The 20,240-nt window shown below is 44.8% G+C and overlaps 1 protein-coding gene across 4 annotated transcripts in view; it reads right to left on the bottom strand.

Annotated features, from left to right (window-relative positions):
• Positions 1 to 20,240, bottom strand: part of PHF10 (PHD finger protein 10) — a 368,645-nt gene that overhangs the window by 329,023 nt on the left and 19,382 nt on the right. For all 4 annotated transcript variants that reach the window (XM_063917747.1, XM_063917748.1, XM_063917745.1 and 1 more), the window contains exons 2-3: positions 10,758 to 10,885; positions 10,276 to 10,406 (exon numbers count right to left, since the gene is read on the bottom strand). In XM_063917747.1, the coding sequence (XP_063773817.1) occupies positions 10,276 to 10,406; positions 10,758 to 10,885 (259 nt within the window). The remainder of the gene's footprint in view (positions 1 to 10,275; positions 10,407 to 10,757; positions 10,886 to 20,240) is intronic.

The following is a 20,240-nucleotide window of genomic DNA, read 5'->3' as shown; positions in this document are numbered from 1 at the left end:
ACCCTTTTTTGTGGTACCGGGGGTAACATCCGAAATGTGCAACACATTTTTCATTGCCTCAATCATGTAACGTGTGGCCCTACTGGAAGTTACATTAGTCTCTTCGTCGTCGACACTGGAGTCAGTATCCGTGTCGACATCTGTGTCAACCATCTGAGGTAGCGGGCGTTTTAGAGCCCCTGATGGTTTTTGAGACGCCTGGGCAGGCACAGGCTGAGAAGCCGGCTGTCCCACATTAGGTATGTCGTCAAACCTTTTATGTAAGGAGTCGACACTATCACGTAATTCCTTCCACAGCACCATCCACTCAGGTGTCGACCCCGCAGGGGGTGACATCACATTTACAGGCATCTGCTCCGCCTCCACATAAGCCTCCTCATCAAACATGTCGACACAGCCGTACCGACACACCGCAAACACACAGGGAATGCTCTGACAGAGGACAGGACCCCACAAAGCCCTTTGGGGAGACAGAGAGAGAGTATGCCAGCACACACCAGAGCGCTATATAACACTGGGATCCCACTATCAATGAGTGTTTTCCCTATAGCTGCTTTTTTATATATATTACATATATCTATCTATATATATATATATATATCTCTATCTATCTATCTATCTATATATATATATATATATATATATATATATATATATATATATATATATATATATATATCTATATCTATACTGCACCTAAATTTAGTGCCCCCCCTCTCTTTTTTACCCTTCTGTAGTATTCTCAGACTGCAGGGGAGAGCCAGGGAGCTTCCTTCCAGCGGAACTGTGAGGGAAAAATGGCGCCAGTGTGCTGAGGGAGAAGCCCCACCCCCTTTTCGGCAGACTTTCTCCCGCTTTTTCTGTGATACTGGCAGGGGTAATTTTACATCTATATAGCCTCTGGGACTATATATGATGTATATTTTGCCAGCCAAGGTGTTATTTATTGCCCTCAGGGCGCCCCCCCCCAGCGCCCTGCACCCATCAGTGACCGAAGTATGAGGTGTACATGAGGAGCAATGGCGCACAGCTGCAGTGCTGTGCGCTACCTTGGTGAAGACTGAAGTCTTCTGCCGCCGATTTTCCGGACCTTCTTCGTGCTTCTGGCTCTAAGGGGGACGGCGGCGCGGCTCCGGGAACGAACACCAAGGTCGGGTCCTGCGGTCGATCCCTCTGGAGCTAATGGTGTCCAGTAGCCTAAGAAGCCCAAACTACCACCTGTTAGGTAGGTTCGCTTCTTCTCCCCTTAGTCCCTCGCTGCAGTGAGTCTGTTGCCAGCAGATCTCACTGAAAATAAAAAACCTAAATATACTTTCTTTCTAGGTGCTCAGGAGAGCCCCTAGTGTGCATCCAGCTCGGCCGGGCACAAGAATCTAACTGAGGTCTGGAGGAGGGTCTTAGTGGGAGGAGCCAGTGCACACCAGTAGTCTAAAAGCTTTCTTTATAGTTGTGCCCAGTCTCCTGCGGAGCCGCTAATCCCCATGGTCCTTACGGAGTCCCCAGCATCCACTTAGGACGTTAGAGAAATAGGATTTTATTTACCTACCAGTAAATCCTTTTCTCGTAGTCTGTAGAGGATGCTGGGGTCCACATTAGTACCATGAGGTATAGACGTGTCCACCAGCAGCCCTTGGCACTTTAAGAGTTTAATAGTGTGGGCTGACTCCTCCCTCTATGTCCCTCCTACCAGACTCAGTCTAGGAACTGTGCCAGAGGATACAGACATAATTCGAAAGAAGGAAATACACAGATAGTGACGAGATTCATACCAGCTCACACATAACAAGGCAAACCAAGCTAACGGGCTTGAAACTCCGCAATAGCTGAAAAACATTACTTAACCAAGTAACAACGCAGTACTTAACTAAGCCATACTGAAACAAGTAACTACTGCAGGATAACGAAGCGCTGGGCGGGTGGCCATCATCCTCTACGGACTACAAGAAAAGGATTTACAGGTAGGTAATTAAAATCCTATTTTCTCTTACGTCCTAGAGGATGCGGAGGTCCACATTAGTACCATGGGGATGTACCAAAGCTCCCAAAACGGGAGGGGAGAGCACGGAGGCTCCTGCAGAACTGATTGACCAAACTTTTAGGTCCTCTGAGGCCAAAGTATCGAACTTGTAGAAATTAGCAAACGTGTTCGACCCAGACCAAGTAGCCGCTCGGCAAAGCTGAGGCACCCCGGGCAGCCGCCCAGGAAGAACCCACCTTACCTTGGGCCTTAACAGATGAAGGACATAGCAATCCTGCCGTAGAATACGCATGCTGGATAGTGAACCTGATCCAGCGAGAGATAGTCTGCTTAGAAGCAGGACACCTAAGTTTCTTGGGATCATACAGGACAAGCAAAGAGTCCGATTTTCTGTGACAAGCAGTCCTCTTCACGTAGATTTTTAAAGCCCTTACAACATCCAAGGACTTTGATGAAATTGAGGAGTTAGTAGCAACTGGCACCACAATAGGTTGGTGGATATGAAATGCCAACACAACCTTCGGAAGGAACTGCTGACGTGTCCGGAGCTCAGCTCTATCTTCATGGAAGATTAAGTTGGGGCTTTTACAAGACAAAGCCCCCAACTCCAACACACGTCTAGAAGAAGCTATGGCCAACAAAGTGACAGCCTTCCACGAGAGAAACTTAACCTCAACCTCCTGTAGCGGCTCGAACCAATCCGATTGGAGGAACTGCAACACCACGTTAAGATCCCAGGGTGCCGTAGGTGGAACAAAGGGAGGCTGGATGTGCAGAACCCCTTTCAAAAAAAGTCTGAACCTCAGGGAGGGAAGTCAACAGTTTCTGGAAGAAAACGGATACGGCCGAAATCTGGACCTTTACGGATCCCAACCACAGGCCCATATCCACACCTGCTTGCAGGAAGAGGAGAAAATGTCCCAGTTGAAACTCCACCGTAGGAAACTTCTTGGATTCACACCAAGATACATACTTTTTCCAAATGCGATGGTAATGTTTAGACGTTACTCCTTTTCTAGACTGTATCAGGGTAGGAATAACTTTGTTCGGAATGCCCTTCCGAGCTAAGATCTGGCGTTCAACCTTCATGCCGTCAAACATAGCCATGGTAAGTCTTGATAGGCGAACGTCCCCTGTTGTAACAAGTCCTCCCGAAGAGGAAGAGGCCTCGGATCTTCTAGCAGTAGATCCAGAAGATCTGCATACCAAGCCCTTCTTGACCGGTCCGGAGCAATGAGGATCGCCTGAACTCTTGTACTCTTTATGAGTTTTAGAATCCTTGGAATGAGTGGAAGTGGAGGAAACACGTACACTGACTGGAACACCCACGGAGTCACCAGGGTGTCCACCACCACTGCTTGTCAGTATCTCGACCTGGAACAGTACCTCCGAAGCTTCTTGTTGAGACGGGAGGCCATCATGCCTATTTGAGGTACACCCCAAAGATTTGTCACCTCTGTGAACACCTCCCGATGGAGGCCCCCCTCTCCAGGATGGAGATCGTGTCTGCTGAGGAAGTCCGCTTCCCAGTTGTCTACTACTGGAATGAAGATTGCTGACAGCGCCAACGTATGTTTTTCTGCCCAGAGGATAATTCTTGTTACCTCTGACATTGCAGATCTGCTCTTCGTTCCACCCTGTCGATTTATGTAGGCTACCATCGTTACATTGTCCGACTGCACTTGAATGGCTCGATCTCGCAGCAGATGAGCCGCTTTGAGAAGACCGTTGTAGACGGCTCTTAGTTCCAGAATGTTTATCGGAAGACTGGATTCCAGGTTTGACAATCTTCCTTGGAAGGCTTCTACCCGAGTGACTGTGCCCCAGCCCCGGAGGCTTGCATCCGTGGTTAGAAGGATCCAGTCCTGAATCCCAAACCTGTGGCCCTCAAAAAGGTGGGACATTTGCAGCCACCAGAGGAGTGAAATTCTGGCTTTCGGCGATAGACGTATCCTCAGGTGCATGTGTAGGCGAGATCCCGACAACTCGTCCAGGAGATCCAGCTGGAAGGTCAGAGCATGAAAACTTCCATACTGTAGAGCCTCGTAGGAGGCAACCATCTTCCCCAGAAGACGAATGCACTGATGAACCGATAACCGAGCTGGCTTCAGGACATCCCGGACCATTGCTTGAATCAACAACGCTTTCTCCTCCGGCAGAAACACCCTCTGTACTTCAGTGTTGAGGATCATCCCCAGAAAAGACAATCTCCTTGTCGGTTTCAAATGTGACTTTGGAAGGTTCAGGATCCAACCTTGTCTCCTGAGCAGATGAGGCGTGAAAGCAATGGACTGCAACGTCGTCTCCCTGGACGACGCCTTTATCAGTAGAACGTCCAGATATGGGATTATGTTCACCCCGTCTGCGGAGGAGAACCATCATCTCTGCCATCAACTTGGTGAACACCGACGGTGCTGTGGAGAGGCCGAACGGCAGTGCCTGAAACTGATAGTGACTGTCTAACAGTGCAAACCTGAGATAAGCCTGGTGTGGAATGTGGAGGTACGCATCCTTGATATCCAGGGATACCAGAAACTCTCCCTCCTCCAGACCCGAGATCACCACTCTCAGAGACTCCATTTTGAATTTGAATTCCCTCAGGTAAGGGTTTAGCGACTTCAAGTTCAAAATAGGTCTGACCGAACAATCCGGTTTCGGTACCACGAAAAGGTTCGAATAGTAACCCTTCTTTTGCATATGCGGTGGAACTGGGACAATTACCTGTGACATTTCCAATTTTCGGATGGCGTCCTGTAGGATCGACCCATCTGTCAGCAATGCTGGCAAGCCTGATTTGAAGAATCAGTGAGGTGGGAGTTCTTGAAACTCCAGTCTGTACCCCTGGGACACAATATCCTGTACCCAGGGATCCAGGCCGGACGACACCCAGACGTTGCTGAAACGTCCGAGTCTCGCACCCACCAGCCCGTCCTCCAGGCTGTGCGGTCCACCATCATGCTGGGGATTTTGAGGAACCAGAAGCAGGCTTCTGGTCCTGGGAGCCTGCGAGTGTAGGCTTCTTGGATTTTACACGACCACCCCTAAAGAAGGTGGTATGGGACTTGGACCTTTTTGTTCTGGCGGTCCAAAAGGACTGCAATGCAGTTGGGAAAATAGGTTTCCACGTAGAAGGGGTAGCAGAGGGAAGGAAAGGTGACTTACCCGCAGTTGCCGTGGAAATCCACGCATCCCATGCTTCCCCAAATAGAGCCTGACCTATGTAGGGTAGGGTCTCCACACTTCTCCTTGATTACGAGTCTGCAGGCCATTGGCGTAGCCAGAGTCCCCTGCGAGTCGAGACAGACATGGGCGATATCCGTGTAGTCAGCGTACCCAGGTCCTTCATGGATTCCACCATGAACCCAGCAGAATCCTGTTTGTTACTTAAAAACAATTAAATGTCACTTCTATCCATTGTATCTAAATCCTCTAGTAATGTGCCTGACCACTTTACTATGGCTTTAGAAATCCATGCACAGGCAATGGTGGGCCTTAACGCCACTCCCGAAGCAGTGTATATGGATTTGAGTGTAGTGTCAACCTTACGATCAGCCAGTTCTTTAATGCGGTAGATCCAGGGACAGGTAAAAACAACTTTTTAGACAGTCTGGAGCCATATGTGTCAACTATGGGTGGGTTTTCCCACTTTTTTCGATCCCCCTCAGGGAAGGAAAAGCAACCAGAACCCTTTTGGGGATCTGGAATTTTTTCTCCGTGTTTTACCAGGATTTTTCAAATATAGCATTTAATACTTTAAACGCAGGGAAGGTTAGCGAGGCTGTCTTATTGTCCGTAAAGAAAGCCTCCTCAACCTGCTCAGGTGGAGTGTCAGTAATGTTTAATACATTTCAAATGGTCTCAATCATGAGCTGCACCCCCTTTGCAAGGGATGCTGCCGCCCTTAGCACGTCCCTATCACCGTCTGCTGTACCAGAGTCGGTATCCGTGTCATCTTGCATAATCTGGGCAAGTGCACGTTTCTGTGGGAACATGCTAGGGGTATTGCCAAAATAGGCACAGAACTTGACCAAACTGCCATAGAATTCTTTAACACCTGAGTTTCTGTCTCAGTATGTGCTACCCTTGGAGAAATCTGAGAGATCATTCCTTTATTGGAGGTCAACCACTCAGGCTCAATCATAGGGATCGGAGACAAGACAGTACATTCCCGTGTACATGGAATGGATTCTTCCTGTGAAAAAACATCCTCTGCAGCATATGACGCAGAGTCCCTAGACATGGCTATGGGAGATAATAAACACACACACACACACAAACACACACACAGGGAATTGTAAACACAGTTTCTCTCCCCCCCCCCAAGTATGCCACAGAGAAACACAGAGATTCGAGCCAACCCACACACAGCACTTCCTGAGGTAGATATAATATAGCTACCTAGCGCTGTGTACCGTAATAGACTACACAGGATTTACACAGTCCCCCCCCTCCCCCCTACAACCCCCTGGTACTGCACAGGATAGCTGGAGTTGCGTGGAGGGACCGTTTCCCCTGTTAGCGTCTGTGTACAGGAACTGCAGGCAGGAAAATGGCGCTGAACGCTGCTGGGTCCGCTCTGAGAAGCTCCGCCCCCTGAAGATGGCACGTCTTCCCGCACAAATTCTTTATACTGGCCTGAGGATTCCGTCGCTTCTTGGGGAATTCAATCCCCGGTTAGCGTCTGTGTACGGAGGATTCTGTCGCTAGCCTAGGGATTCAGTCTCCGGTTAGCGTCTCTGACCAGTTTAGGGTATTTAGACGCTGGCTCAGGAAGCCCCTCATAGCGCCAACACTGTGTGCAGCTGAGCTTTCCACGGAGCGCAGCTGTTCAGAGCTGCGCTGCTACCCTTGTGCCGCCATATCTCACCACCTTCTGTCTTCTGGCTTTGTTAGGGGGTGGTGGCATGCGGTATCCGTTCACATGGTCGACCATGTTATGGTCGACAGTCATTAGGTCGACCACTATTGGTCGACATTGACACATGGTCGACACATGAAAATGGTCGACACATGAAAAGGTCGACATGAGTTTTTTTAACTTTTTTTTTCAGTTGGGGAACTTTTCCACGTGGACTACGATTGGAACGGTAATCTGTGCCGAGCGAAGCGGTAGCGGAGCGAAGGCACCATGCCCGAAGCATGGCGAGTGAAGCGAGCCATGCGAGGGGACGCGGTGCACTAATTGGGGTTCCCAGTCACTTTCCGCAAAAAACTACACCAAAAAAAGTTAAAAAACCCATGTCGACATTTTCATGTGTCGACCTTTCACGTGTCGACCATGTGTCCATGTCGACCATGTCAATGTCAACCAATAGTGGTCGACCTAATGACTGTCGACCATAACATGGTCGACCATTCATACCGGAACCATGGCATGCTGCGGGAGTGAGCGGAGGCCTAGGGCGGCTAACGATCAGCACCCTCAGGAGCTCAGTGTCCTGTCAGCGGAGATAGTGGCTGGGACCCCTCAAGGCGGACACTACTCTCCCAATAAGTCCCTCGAAGCAGGGAGGCTGTTGCCAGCAGCCTCCCTGTGCCTAAAAACTCTAAAAAAAAAAACTAAAAAAAAACCTAGAATAACTCCTAAAGGAGCTCCCCTAGCTGTGACCAGCTCCTCCGGGCACAATTTCTAAACGGAGTCTGGTAGGAGGGGCATAGTGGGAGGAGCTAGCCCACACTATTAAATTCTTAAAGTGCCAATGGCTCCTGGTGGACCCGTCTATACCCCATGGTACTAATGTGGACCAGAGCATCCTCTAGGACATAAGAGAAATACCTATATTATCCAATAACCCTGACGCATTGAGCCCCCTCAGGTTACAGAATATAGGGATAGCAGTAGGAGTGAGATACACGGAGTAGAGATCACCCAGCAGCTATATGCACACACACACAGTCACATGTACAATGCAGGAATTATGACAAACAATAAAACTGCACTGCACTAGCAATACTATTACTGAGTAAGGCTATGTATATAAACAGATATATCAATGCACAGTAAAAACTGGATGAATATCACAGGGTACTTGTACTAAATAACCCTGAAGTATACACTTGTTCTTAACTAACACTGTCTAAACGACATGTAGAATACTTAAGTGTCCTGTAAATGCACAGCGCTGATGATGCAGACGGCTTTACAGAGGAGGCATCACCCAGCAGTCCCAGAATCAGCGCATCTGTGTGTAATGGCGCCCAAACGCTGACAGGGAGTGAGGGAGACAGAGAGATGCAGCTCCAGGGCGGGAACATTTACTCTAAATGGCGCCCAGGGGCTGGGGGAGGGGCTACAAGCCAGAGCCTTATCCCCTTGCTGGACCACCGGGTGCTGCGGACCTTAATAAAATGGATTATAGCCTAATCCGACCTGTGCCCTTGCCCTGGTGGTCTAGTGGGGTCTCTGTACTGCCACAGTGTCCACGTCAGCGCAAGCGGCCCGCCTCTTAATGGCCGCGCCGGATAGCGATCTCCAGCGGGTCCCGCCTGGGGGACCCTCGTACCTCCTCCCTTAGTGCGGCCACGCGATCCCAGAGAACTTTTGTTAGTGTGTGTGCCCTGGGTCAAGAACCGGAGCCTACGCTGTAAGTACCCGGCAACCATGGACGCGGGAGTATACAGCGCCGCTGGGCGAGGTGATGGAGCTGCAGCAGGAGATATCAGATTGATATCTAGCACTAGAGTGCCTCTGCTGCAGCCCTTGAAGTCTTCTATCTTCTTTAAAATAGCTCTTCTTAGGGCAGACCTGCCTGTTAGCTGCCTGCACTGCAGGCACCAACTTACAAACTGAGCTCCTTTGCATAGAGGCGGGGTTATAGAGGAGGCGGCACTGACATCTTGGGAACAGTCAAAGCTTTTATCCTGCTGGTGTCTGGGATCAAGATCCTACTCTACACCCCGATGTTATTCCCTGCGGAATACCAGTGTAACCCGCTGCAGAAACAAAAAATCTGAAGGACAGCAGGACAGCTTTAAAAAAAAAAAAAACACACACACACACACACACACACACACAACACACGTGAGTTCACTTACTCTACACATCATTCACCTCCTGGCTGTGTTACCTGAATATTCAGCACTGAACTCTGTGTTTTGCGATTTCTCCCTCAAACCACACATTTGTACCTCACAGTCCTACCATTTCCATCTCAAAAATATTTCCAAAATCAGACCCTCTCTCACACTAGATGCTACTAAGACATTCATTCACTCACTGGTCATCTTTAGATTGGACTACTGAAATCTCCTCCTATCTGGCCTCCCTGACAAACGCCTCCCTCCACTTCAAACTATCCGCAATGCTGCTGACTAGCTCATTTTCCCCTCCAAATGTACTACGGTCACCTCAGGGATGTGCAGGGTGGTAAATGGCTCAGGAGGCATTGGCTACTGGAAATCTGAGGAGTTTTGATCAGAGATATGCAGAAAAGGTAGGTAGGTGAGGCACTGTTTCACCTGTCAGTCTTTTTACTCCAGAGTTTTGACGATAAAATTGATTAGAATACTACAAAAAAAGATAGTTCTAATATATTCTTTGTATTTTTCATATACTTTATAAAGTTAGTTAAAACTTTGGCGTATACGTTAGTATGACAGGAAAGGCTCTGCATCACCTGCTTCGCCTCACCGCACGTCACTGGACCACCTCCCCTCTCTTACAAGCCCTGCACTGGCTCCCCTTCTGAATACAATTCAAGCTTCTTACACTCACTTACAAAGCACACATTCACTTACATATTACACCTTATCTCCCTTTACACTCCCACTTGCCCTCTTAGCTCCAAATACATCCAGGCTGCCTCTCATGCCAACAAATTATTTCCTTCAATTCCCGACTCCGCAGATTTTGCCTGGTGCTCCCTACCACTCCCCATCAGACTCTCCACAAAACACAAACGGGCTCTCAAAACCCACTTCATCAAAACCAGTCGTCACTCATCCTAACCCTTTGTTCCATGCTCATTTCTACCCCATCTGTTTCACCCCTGTCTGTCTACCCCTCCCCTTTAGAATGTAAACTCTCTGTGCTTTTGCCTCTTTTAGACTATTTTCTACTCTATACCTCCTACAACGACACCTAACCCTCAATATCTGCCAACATGAGGATTATTTCAATGTCCTGTCCCCTGATGCAGCAATGTTTATATACCATGTACTTGTCCCACATTATCTTGTACTGTAAATCACTGGTTTCTGTCTGGCTCATTTATTTATGTACTTTGTTAGGTGCAGCGGAACCCTTGTGGCGCCATATAAATAAACAATAATTAAAAAAGTGCAAGAACAATTATTACCTGGATATTTACGCTTGAAGGAGGTAATACCCAAATATTCACTGACTTGTTCTTGTAACATATAGTACTCTCCCGTTTCATCCGCCGGCCATTTGTATTCAACTAAATTTTCTGCTGGGAAATAGCTGGAGCTGATATAAAGAAAGTGTTTTATGTTACGCTGGTCTCCTAATATAAAAAGGTGTACATTTAAAGAAGATCTTTTAAAAAATTAAATCATCTTTCATTTTGCATAACAAAGTTAATTAATATTTTTATGGTGAGAACTGGTCACTGCAATAGCTGTAGTGCAGATTTAGCACAGTGACATGGTGGGGACACATATGACTACACACTTTCTGCAGTATACCCGCCAACAACCGACTTGTTAAGATAACAATATTGTTAATATAAACACTTTACTCACTGTCTGAAAGAAATTGAAGCTTTTTAAAAAATAAAATTTACTGGCCAAATAATAAAAAAATAAAAAAAATACTTGCCCAAAGTCTTGGTTTGAATTTTCGCAACTTGGGGAGCTTTCTCCAGATGTCGTACGCCTCCTTTTGGGGGGTTGGCTACCATCATTGGAAGTTTCCTCTGGGTCTCTCCCATCATTTGAATTATCCTCCTGTAGACAGGGACAAATACAATGGATACATTTGACTAAGTTGGAGAGCAGCATAAATCAGTAAGTACAGACAAAGGCCATGTGCACTTGCTGGCTATAATATATATATGCCCCTACCCCTAATCGGAACCCTGTGGGATTCAACGAGCAGCGTTTTTTCCTGGCCTCGGTAGGTCTGCAATATAGTGTTGGCAAATCAGTTTATGTAACAAACATTAAATTGTGAAAGGGAGCCGATTTGTGAGCAGGACTAGAGGGCCCTACACACTGGTCGATATATTTGAAAGATATGAACGATATCTTTCAGTGTGGATGCTTCAACAATGAACGATGCGCGTGCCCACAATCGTTCATCACTGAACGATCATCGTTTAAACATGCCAGTCAATTTGGACAATATAGCTGTCTGTACTCTCATATAGTCCAAATTGGCTATCGATATCGTCCAATGTGTAGGCTTTAAATCGTTGGCTTAAAAATTAACCATCAATTATATCGATGGTCGATAATATCGCCAACATCGCCCACTGTGTAAGGCCTGTCAAAGTCAAAAATATTACATAGAGAGAACATACAAACCACACACACATTTAAGTCGCTATACTTGCAAATATGCGCAGCGAGCACAGCAATATATGGAAACACACGCATTTGCTCGGACATGGCACGGAGATGGATTCGGCGCTTGTTTCATACAGTACATGGTTATAATAATGTCAAGCACCAGACATCATGGAGATTTAGAATTGGCTGATGAATTGATGTCATGAATATGTATTATCTGAACAGAACCAGATGCGCCCATCATGTTTGGTATTGAAGCAAGCAGAATGATGTGTGGGTTAGTTTGATGCTGGTTGTGAAGTTGTGGGACATTGCAGCGGATAGATATGATTATATGTATAAAAGCTAAGATCACTTTGTTGAGAACAATGGATGATCAAGCCAACCTTTTACTAAGATTTTCAGGGCTGAACCTGATTAACATATACAAAGGAGAGAGAGAGACCCCTCCCCTAGGAACAGACACACAGGAGGATAGTTCCTGTCTGGGGGGTTGGGGGTCAGTTTTTGCTGGTGGCCTCCGAGAACAGATGTAATGAAGCTACACTCAGAACAAAGCTCCCAGAAGCATGGCTGGATCATCACCAGGCACCAAAGGCTAAGTATTGAATTCACATGGCTAGATAAGGAAATATAGACAGATTGCTTTCTGGTTTAAATAGGATATTGTAACTTGGTTGTGTGATTGTTGGGTGTTTGTGTGATAGATCTGGGAATCTGTGATGGTAGCTGGGACATTAGACAACCTGTAGCATAGCATTTGTGGTATTTGTTTGCCTATGGTGATTTAAAATAGATTGTACTGGTTAGTTATAATATATATCTTGTTAATCATAAATACCACCATGCAGTTGCGTTTGGGCATGTGCTTGTGGCAGTGGCGGGCTGAGATGTGTGGTTACATTGTGATCTGGTCTTGTGATGAATATGCTCTGGTTATTGAGATACTGAAGTTGTTTGGAATGTGAAAGTGAATAAGATGGTTCTAGGAAGTTGGATTGAAATTGTGAAAGGTGATTTAGATGGTTTGGAATTGTAAAATCAGAACATATGCATTGTTCTGAGGCTTGGACATTTTGGAATAAAATGGAGTCTTGTGTCTTCTGCTATGTGATTGTGGTGTAGTAGAGAGTGCCATGTGTTTGGACCTGCAAATCTAAAATGGCTGCTGCCGGGTGTTTTCCCCTCCCCCTTTCAACCATGTGTTGCAGTCTTCATGGGAGTTTTCTCAAAATGGAGTCTAGCTTCTGTCCCATGCGGTATTGTAGGGTTGTGTATATAGGGACAGCCAGTATGGGTAAGGTCAAGTATTTTCTCCACAAAGATTCTCAGCATTGAATAACTGCGCAGCGATTGTTCCTCACATGTGTAGTTTTATCTGCAACCATATTGTCTCTTATTTAATGTTATAAGTCATTCTCTCTCTCCTTCCCCTTTTAAAAGTAATTGTGTCTTTATTGTATTTTATGTGTAGTAACTTGGTTAGATATTCTATGTTATTTTGGTAGTGTATAGCTTGTATTGTATTATTCTTTTTGAACGTTCATTCTCTCACTAAAGGCGTTAGAACCTTAGACCGATATTTGATTGGTTATTATAAATGCATAAAGGTTTCTCAGAGCGTCATAGTCGCACATACAGCTTTTAAGCTAACAAGGTTACACTGCATTACATCTACACATTGTCACTGCACAAATGTTTACAGTATAAGTACATTCCTTAAGGTATAGTTAAGGGAGTACCCTTGCGGTACTTTTTGCGCCAATTGCGTACTGTGTTCTTTAACCTTTAACGTGTTTTTAATAGGACAAATATTATAGACATTGTCAGGCCCCTTAACTCATGACTGTGGTCTTTCAGCACACACACACACACACACACACACACACACACACACACACACACACACACACCTCCTTATCATAGACCAAGATTTTGGACAGGGCTGAATAAGGAACAAAGGAAAAGAAATTTTTGGGCCTCCAGCAAGAGGAAGCGGCATCTTTTACTAGGTGATAGTGCAGATGTAATAGGAGGAGGCATCATTTTGTAGCAGCGATTTATACAACACAAATTATAGAACTTTAAACATGATTCACATCAGTACCTGTCCCAGTGGAGCTTACAATGTACACTCACAACCACATGGACACGCATACACACAAAAGTTAATTTCTTTTGTCAGAAGCCAATTAATCTACCTTTATTTTCTTGGGTTTTGGAAGGAAAATGGAGCACCTAGAGGAAATCCAAGCACACACGGGAGAAAATACAAACTCCACAGATAGAACTGTTTGGAATGAAGCTTATGACTTCTTGGTATAAAGTTCAGGATCCCGGCTGTCTGGATCCAGCAGCCGTAATAGTAACATACATAGTAACTAAGATAAAAAAAAAAAAAAAAAAAAAGACAATGGTCCATCGAGTTCAACCTATTTGTGGTCTCCTATGCAGTCTTATTATAGGACTAGTTATTTTTATGTTAGGACTAGTTATATTAACTATAATGCGTGCCTACGCACCATAACCCTGAATATCTTTATCCAATAGGAATTTATCTAACCCATCTAATTTATCTAACTTATCTAACCCAAAGGTGTTGACTGAGTCCGCAGTTCCTACTCTCTCAGGCAGGGAATTCCAAACACGTATTGTCCTTACTGTGAAAAAACCTTTTCGCCTCAATGTGCGGAAACTCCTCTCCTCTAACCTAAGCGAGTGACCACGTGTCCTCTGTGCTGATCTTATAGAAAACAGGTCCCTCCCAAGCTCTGCGTATTGACCCCTTATATATGTGTAGATGTTGATCATGTCCCCTCTTAGTCTCCTTTTTTACAATGTAAACATGCCTAGCCTTGCAAGCCTTTCCTCGTATTCCAGCGTCTCCATGCCCTTGATTAGCTTGGTCGCCCGCCTCTAAACCTTTTCTAGCTCCAGGATATACTTTTTGTAATATGGTGCCCAAAATTGCACACAGTATTCAAGATCAGGCCTCACTAGTGATTTATATAATGGGAGTTTAATACTCTCGTCCCTTGCATCAATTCCCCGTTTTATGAATGCTAATATCTTATTAGCCTTCTTTGCTGCACTCCTACTTTGGGTACTGCTGCTTAATTTGTTATCTATGTGAACCCCTAAGTCTTTTTCCAGTACAGAATCCCCTAATATTACCCCATTTAGTATGTAGGTGTTATTATTGGTCTTGGTCCCACAGTGCATTACCTTACACTTGTCTGTATTGAATATCATTCTCCATTTTGCTGCCCATGCTTCCAGTTTAGTTAAGTCGTTTTGAAGAGACTCAACATCCCCCTCCATATTTATAATCTTACACAATTTGGTATCGTTTGCGAAAAATGATACCATGCTCTCTAGACCTACGGTTAGGTCGTTGATGAAAATGTTGAACAAAAGTGGTCCAAGTACAGACCCTTGTGGCACACCACTTAGTACTTTAGTCCATTTTGAAAATGATACATTGACCACAACGCGCTGCTCCCCATTATCTAACCAATTACTCACCCAAGTGCATATTGTGCTCCCTTGCCCTATTTCTTGTAGCTTGTAGATAAGACACGTGTGGTACAGTGTCGAAAGCTTTGGCAAAGTCTAAAAAGATTATATCCACCTCCTTACCCTGATCTAGGTTCACACTTACTGTTTCATAAAAGCCAAGTAAGTTGGTCTCACATGATCTCTCCTTCACAAATCCATGTTGGTTCCTTTTAATGACCTTATTTGCGTCAAGGAACTTTTGAATACTGTCCCTTAGAATACCTTCCAATACTTTCCCCACTATAGATGTAAGACTAACTGGTCTATAATTACCTGGTTCTGCTTTGCTCCCCTTTTTTAATATCGGCACTGCCTCCGCTATACGCCAGTCTTTGGGAACCATACCCGATTTAACCGAATCCATGAAGATCAAAAATAGAGATCTTGCTAGTTCAGCGTGCAGCTCCATAAGAACCCTCGGGTGAATTCCATCCGGACCAGGTGACTTATTCATCTTTAACTTTTTTAATGGGTCACAGACTACCTCCTCACATAAATAAGCATTTAGCAGTGGGACATTATTTTTGTTGAGATTTTGTGTCAGACCCAGCATTTGGTCCTCTCTAGTAAATACCGTTGAAAAAAAACTTGTTTAGTTTGTTTGTTATGTCATTATCATTTTTGATTAAGACTCCCCTCTTGTCCTTTAAAGGGCCTATACTCTACATAAGCAGCAAGAGACTAAAGAAGGACTTACATTTTTTGGGATTCGCTTTGCTTTCCTTTGCTACTAGTTTTTAAGTTTCTACTTTAGCCACTCTTATTCCTTTTTTGCATATTTTGTTACAGCCCTTATAGTGTTGAAATGACTCTGCATCCCCCTCAGGTTTGTATTTTTTTAAATGCTCGTCTTTTTTTGTCCATTAATTCCTTTATATTTTGTTAAAACCACATTTGTTTGGATTTTTATTCCTTTTTTTGCTGCTGGTGGGAATAAATTTAGGAGTATTATAGATTAGCAGTGATTTTAATACATCCCATTTCTCTAGAATTTATACAGACACCGGAATCCTGACAGCTGTCAGAACACAGGCGACGCCATCCTGAAAGGCACCACTGGGGGGAGGTTAGGGTTAGGCTGCAGACAGGGAGAATACTTACCTCACCTGTGTCTGGATTGCTGCGGATCAGGATGCCAGCGTATGGATACTGACCGCAGAACTCACACATTAATGCAAAATTACTAAAACTGCTGCCAACTCCTAAGTTCCAAGTAACTGTAAGCACTCCATATGTACAGTTATCACAAACTTAGGGCTGGATGTAATGTCGTCCGAGTTCAGAGACCGCGCGGGATGCCGGCCAAACTCAGCCGTATTTTTTAAAAGGGGCAATCACTTACAAGGCATAGTTTGCCTTGTTCAGGCGGCATTCCACACGACCGCTGAACTCAGACAGCATTACATCCAGCCCATGATCTATAAACATATACTGTAGACTCTAAACAGTTGAGAAATAGCCAATGCCATAATAATAAAAGAAAAAAACAACAAGAACAAATGTGTCTGGCGCTAAATTAAAAAATGTAAATAGCCTCTGAATAAAGAGAGGACAACCTATATTTGGCTGCCTTCACAATGTGGAACTGGAAATCCACTCGACATAAAAAATGCGTTAGTCAAAGATATAAGTGAAGGCGCACAAAATGTTAACCGACTGCTGTTTTGATACAAGTTGCTAATTTATTTCAAATTACTGATTAAAATCTTAATCTTAAAATGCAAACAGTAAGGCAGAATTAGTAGCATAAGACCATGAAACATTAATTTTGTCAATTACTACACATACAAGTAAATGTAAACTCCACACAGATTATGCTTTGGTTAGTAATGCTCCTTTTTTACAAAAGGCTTAATTGCATACACCTACAAAGATTAGAGCAATTAAAGGAAAGTTCTCCTTCAGCTGAAATGATTCATGCACATAAGTAGACAAAGTTAGTATTTGTTCCAAGCAGAATAGTTGTTAGTTAACAAGAAAGAGATTTAATTGCATGCACTTGTGAGGTTTAGGGCAGTTATGAGATAATTCTCCTTCAGCGGAGTAGATTTAATTTCATGCACAAATGGAGATAATTTATAAAGATTTTGGCTCCAAACAAGCTGACTGTTTATTTGCGCAGAGAACAATCATAGGTGATGATTTTTAAAAACAAGCCACTTTGAAAAAGATGCTGTTCATATATTGGGTGTTATTAGTTAATACTTCACCCATCCATTATGCTGCTTTCAGATCGCAAATGCCGGATCCCACCCGGTAAAAGAAACGTGTCCTTACCGGGTGGGATCCGGCATTTGCGCTCCTTTGCTGGCTTTCCGACCCGGCAATATACCGGGTCGGTTGCCATAGCAGCGGGGGGCGCAGCAGCAGCAGGGGCAAGGGTGGAGGCGGCGCTGGGAGATGAGCTCATCTCCTGCGCCGCTTCTCCCTATGCTGTGAATGGGAGCCGTGTCGCATCGGAACGGCTCCCATTCACACTGCACCTGACCCGGTATTCAACCCAGTAATAACCCTTCTTTTTTACCGGGTTGAATTACCGGGTCAGGCAACCCGCTAATTCAGCAAAGGAGCTTTCACATCGCACACTGACCCGTTTCGACACGGCAATATGCCGTGTCGATACCGGGTTATTTGTGCGATGTGAAAGGGGTATTAGTGTCAGGAGCGCTCCTGGGTTGTGCAAGCCCGTATGACATCTTGTTTGGAGCCAAAATCTTTATAAATTATCTCCATTTGTGCATGAAATTAAATCTACTCAGCTGAAGGAGAATTCTCTCATAACTGCATGCAATTAAATCTCTTTCTTGTGAACTAACAACTATTCTGCTTGGAACAAATACTAACTTTGTCTACTTATGTGCATGAATCATTTCAGCTGAAGGAGAACTTTCCTTTAATTGCTCTAATCTTTGTAGGTGTATGCAATTAAGCCTTTTGTAAAAAAGGAGCATTACTAACCAAAGCATAATCTGTGTGGAGTTTACATTTACTTGTATGTGTAGTAATTGACAAAATTAATGTTTCATGGTCTTATGCTACTAATTCTGCCTTACTGTTTGCATTTTAAGATTAAGATTTTAATCAGTAATTTGAAATAAATTAGCAACTTGTATCAAAACAGCAGTCGGTTAACATTTTGTGCGCCTTCACTTAGTCTTTTATTATTATGTGTTAGTCAAAGATATCTTCTTTTTCTTCCCCAAGCAAAAAAGCTAACACAACATATCTAACATTTAAAAAAAAAAAAAAAGCAAGCATCATAACAAGAAAAAATAAGACTATTTCAGAGCAGAACTTTAAAGCTCCATTTCTGTGAATAGTCAATGATCCACAGCTGGCCAGAAGCGCAACTTTAATAGGAAAATAGGAAAACATTGAGTATGACGACTACCTACCTTGCATCAACAATTGGGTCACATAAAGCTTCATGTAAAGTGCAAAGAGTCATCTAATAAGTATTTCATCTGAAATGTCCAAGCGAAACAAGACTACAAAGTGCCAACAGGTGGGAGCAATAGCTGATCAGTTCTAACACTTTCACAGATCAGCGTGTTATTTCATACATCGCTACAAATAATAAGAATTTACTTACCGATAATTCTATTTCTCATAGTCCGTAGTGGATGCTGGGGACTCCGAAAGGACCATGGGGAATAGCGGCTCCGCAGGAGACTGGGCACAAAAGTAAAAAGCTTTAGGACTACCTGGTGTGCACTGGCTCCTCCCCCTATGACCCTCCTCCAAGCCTCAGTTAGGATACTGTGCCCGGACGAGCGTACACAATAAGGAAGGATTTTGAATCCCGGGTAAGACTCATACCAGCCACACCAATCACACCGTACAACTTGTGATCTGAACCCAGTTAACAGCATGATAACAGAAGGAGCCTCTGAAAAGATGGCTCACAACAACAATAACCCGATTTTTGTAACAATAACCATGTACAAGTAATGCAGACAATCCGCACTTGGGATGGGCGCCCAGCATCCACTACGGACTATGAGAAATAGAATTATCGGTAAGTAAATTCTTATTTTCTCTAACGTCCTAGTGGATGCTGGGGACTCCGAAAGGACCATGGGGATTATACCAAAGCTCCCAAACGGGCGGGAGAGTGCGGATGACTCTGCAGCACCGAATGAGAGAACTCCAGGTCCTCCTCAGCCAGGGTATCAAATTTGTAGAATTTAGCAAACGTGTTTGCCCCTGACCAAGTAGCTGCTCGGCAAAGTTGTAAAGCCGAGACCCCTCGGGCAGCCGCCCAAGATGAGCCCACTTTCCGTGTGGAATGGGCTTTTACAGATTTTGGCTGTGGCAGGCCTGCCACAGAATGTGCAAGCTGAATTGTACTACAAATCCAACGAGCAATCGTCTGCTTAGAAGCAGGAGCACCCAGCTTGTTGGGTGCATACAGGATAAACAGCGAATCAGATTTTCTGACTCCAGCCGTCCTGGAAACATATATTTTCAGGGCCCTGACTACGTCCAGCAACTTGGAATCCTCCAAGTCCCTAGTAGCCGCAGGCACCACAATAGGCTGGTTTAAGTGAAAAGCTGAAACCACCTTAGGGAGAAATTGAGGACGAGTCCTCAATTCTGCCCTGTCCGTATGAAAAATTAGGTAAGGGCTTTTATAGGATAAAGCCGCCAATTCTGAGACACGCCTGGCTGAAGCCAGGGCTAACAGCATTACCACTTTCCATGTGAGATATTTTAAGTCCACAGTGGTGAGTGGTTCAAACCAATGTGATTTTAGGAATCCCAAAACTACATTGAGATCCCAAGGTGCCACTGGAGGCACAAAAGGAGGCTGTATATGCAGTACTCCCTTGACAAACGTCTGAACTTCAGGAACAGAAGCCAGTTCTTTTTGGAAGAATATTGACAGGGCCGAAATTTGAACCTTAATGGACCCCAATTTGAGGCCCATAGACAGTCCTGTTTGCAGGAAATGCAGGAAACGACCCAGTTGAAATTCCTCTGTAGGGGCCTTCCTGGCCTCGCACCACGCAACATATTTACGCCAAATACGGTGATAATGTTGTACGGTTACATCCTTCCTGGCTTTGATCAGGGTAGGGATGACTTCATCCGGAATGCCTTTTTCCTTCAGGATCCGTCGTTCAACCGCCATGCCGTCAAATGCAGCCGCGGTAAGTCTTGGAATAGACATGGTCCCTGCTGGAGCAGGTCCTTTCTTAGAGGTAGAGGCCACGGGTCTTCTGTGAGCATC

The sequence above is a fragment of the Pseudophryne corroboree genome, chromosome 4, assembly GCF_028390025.1.
Source record: "Pseudophryne corroboree isolate aPseCor3 chromosome 4, aPseCor3.hap2, whole genome shotgun sequence".
NCBI classification, from domain to species: Eukaryota; Metazoa; Chordata; class Amphibia; order Anura; family Myobatrachidae; genus Pseudophryne; species Pseudophryne corroboree.
This window is presented reverse-complemented; position numbering and strand designations above follow the sequence as displayed.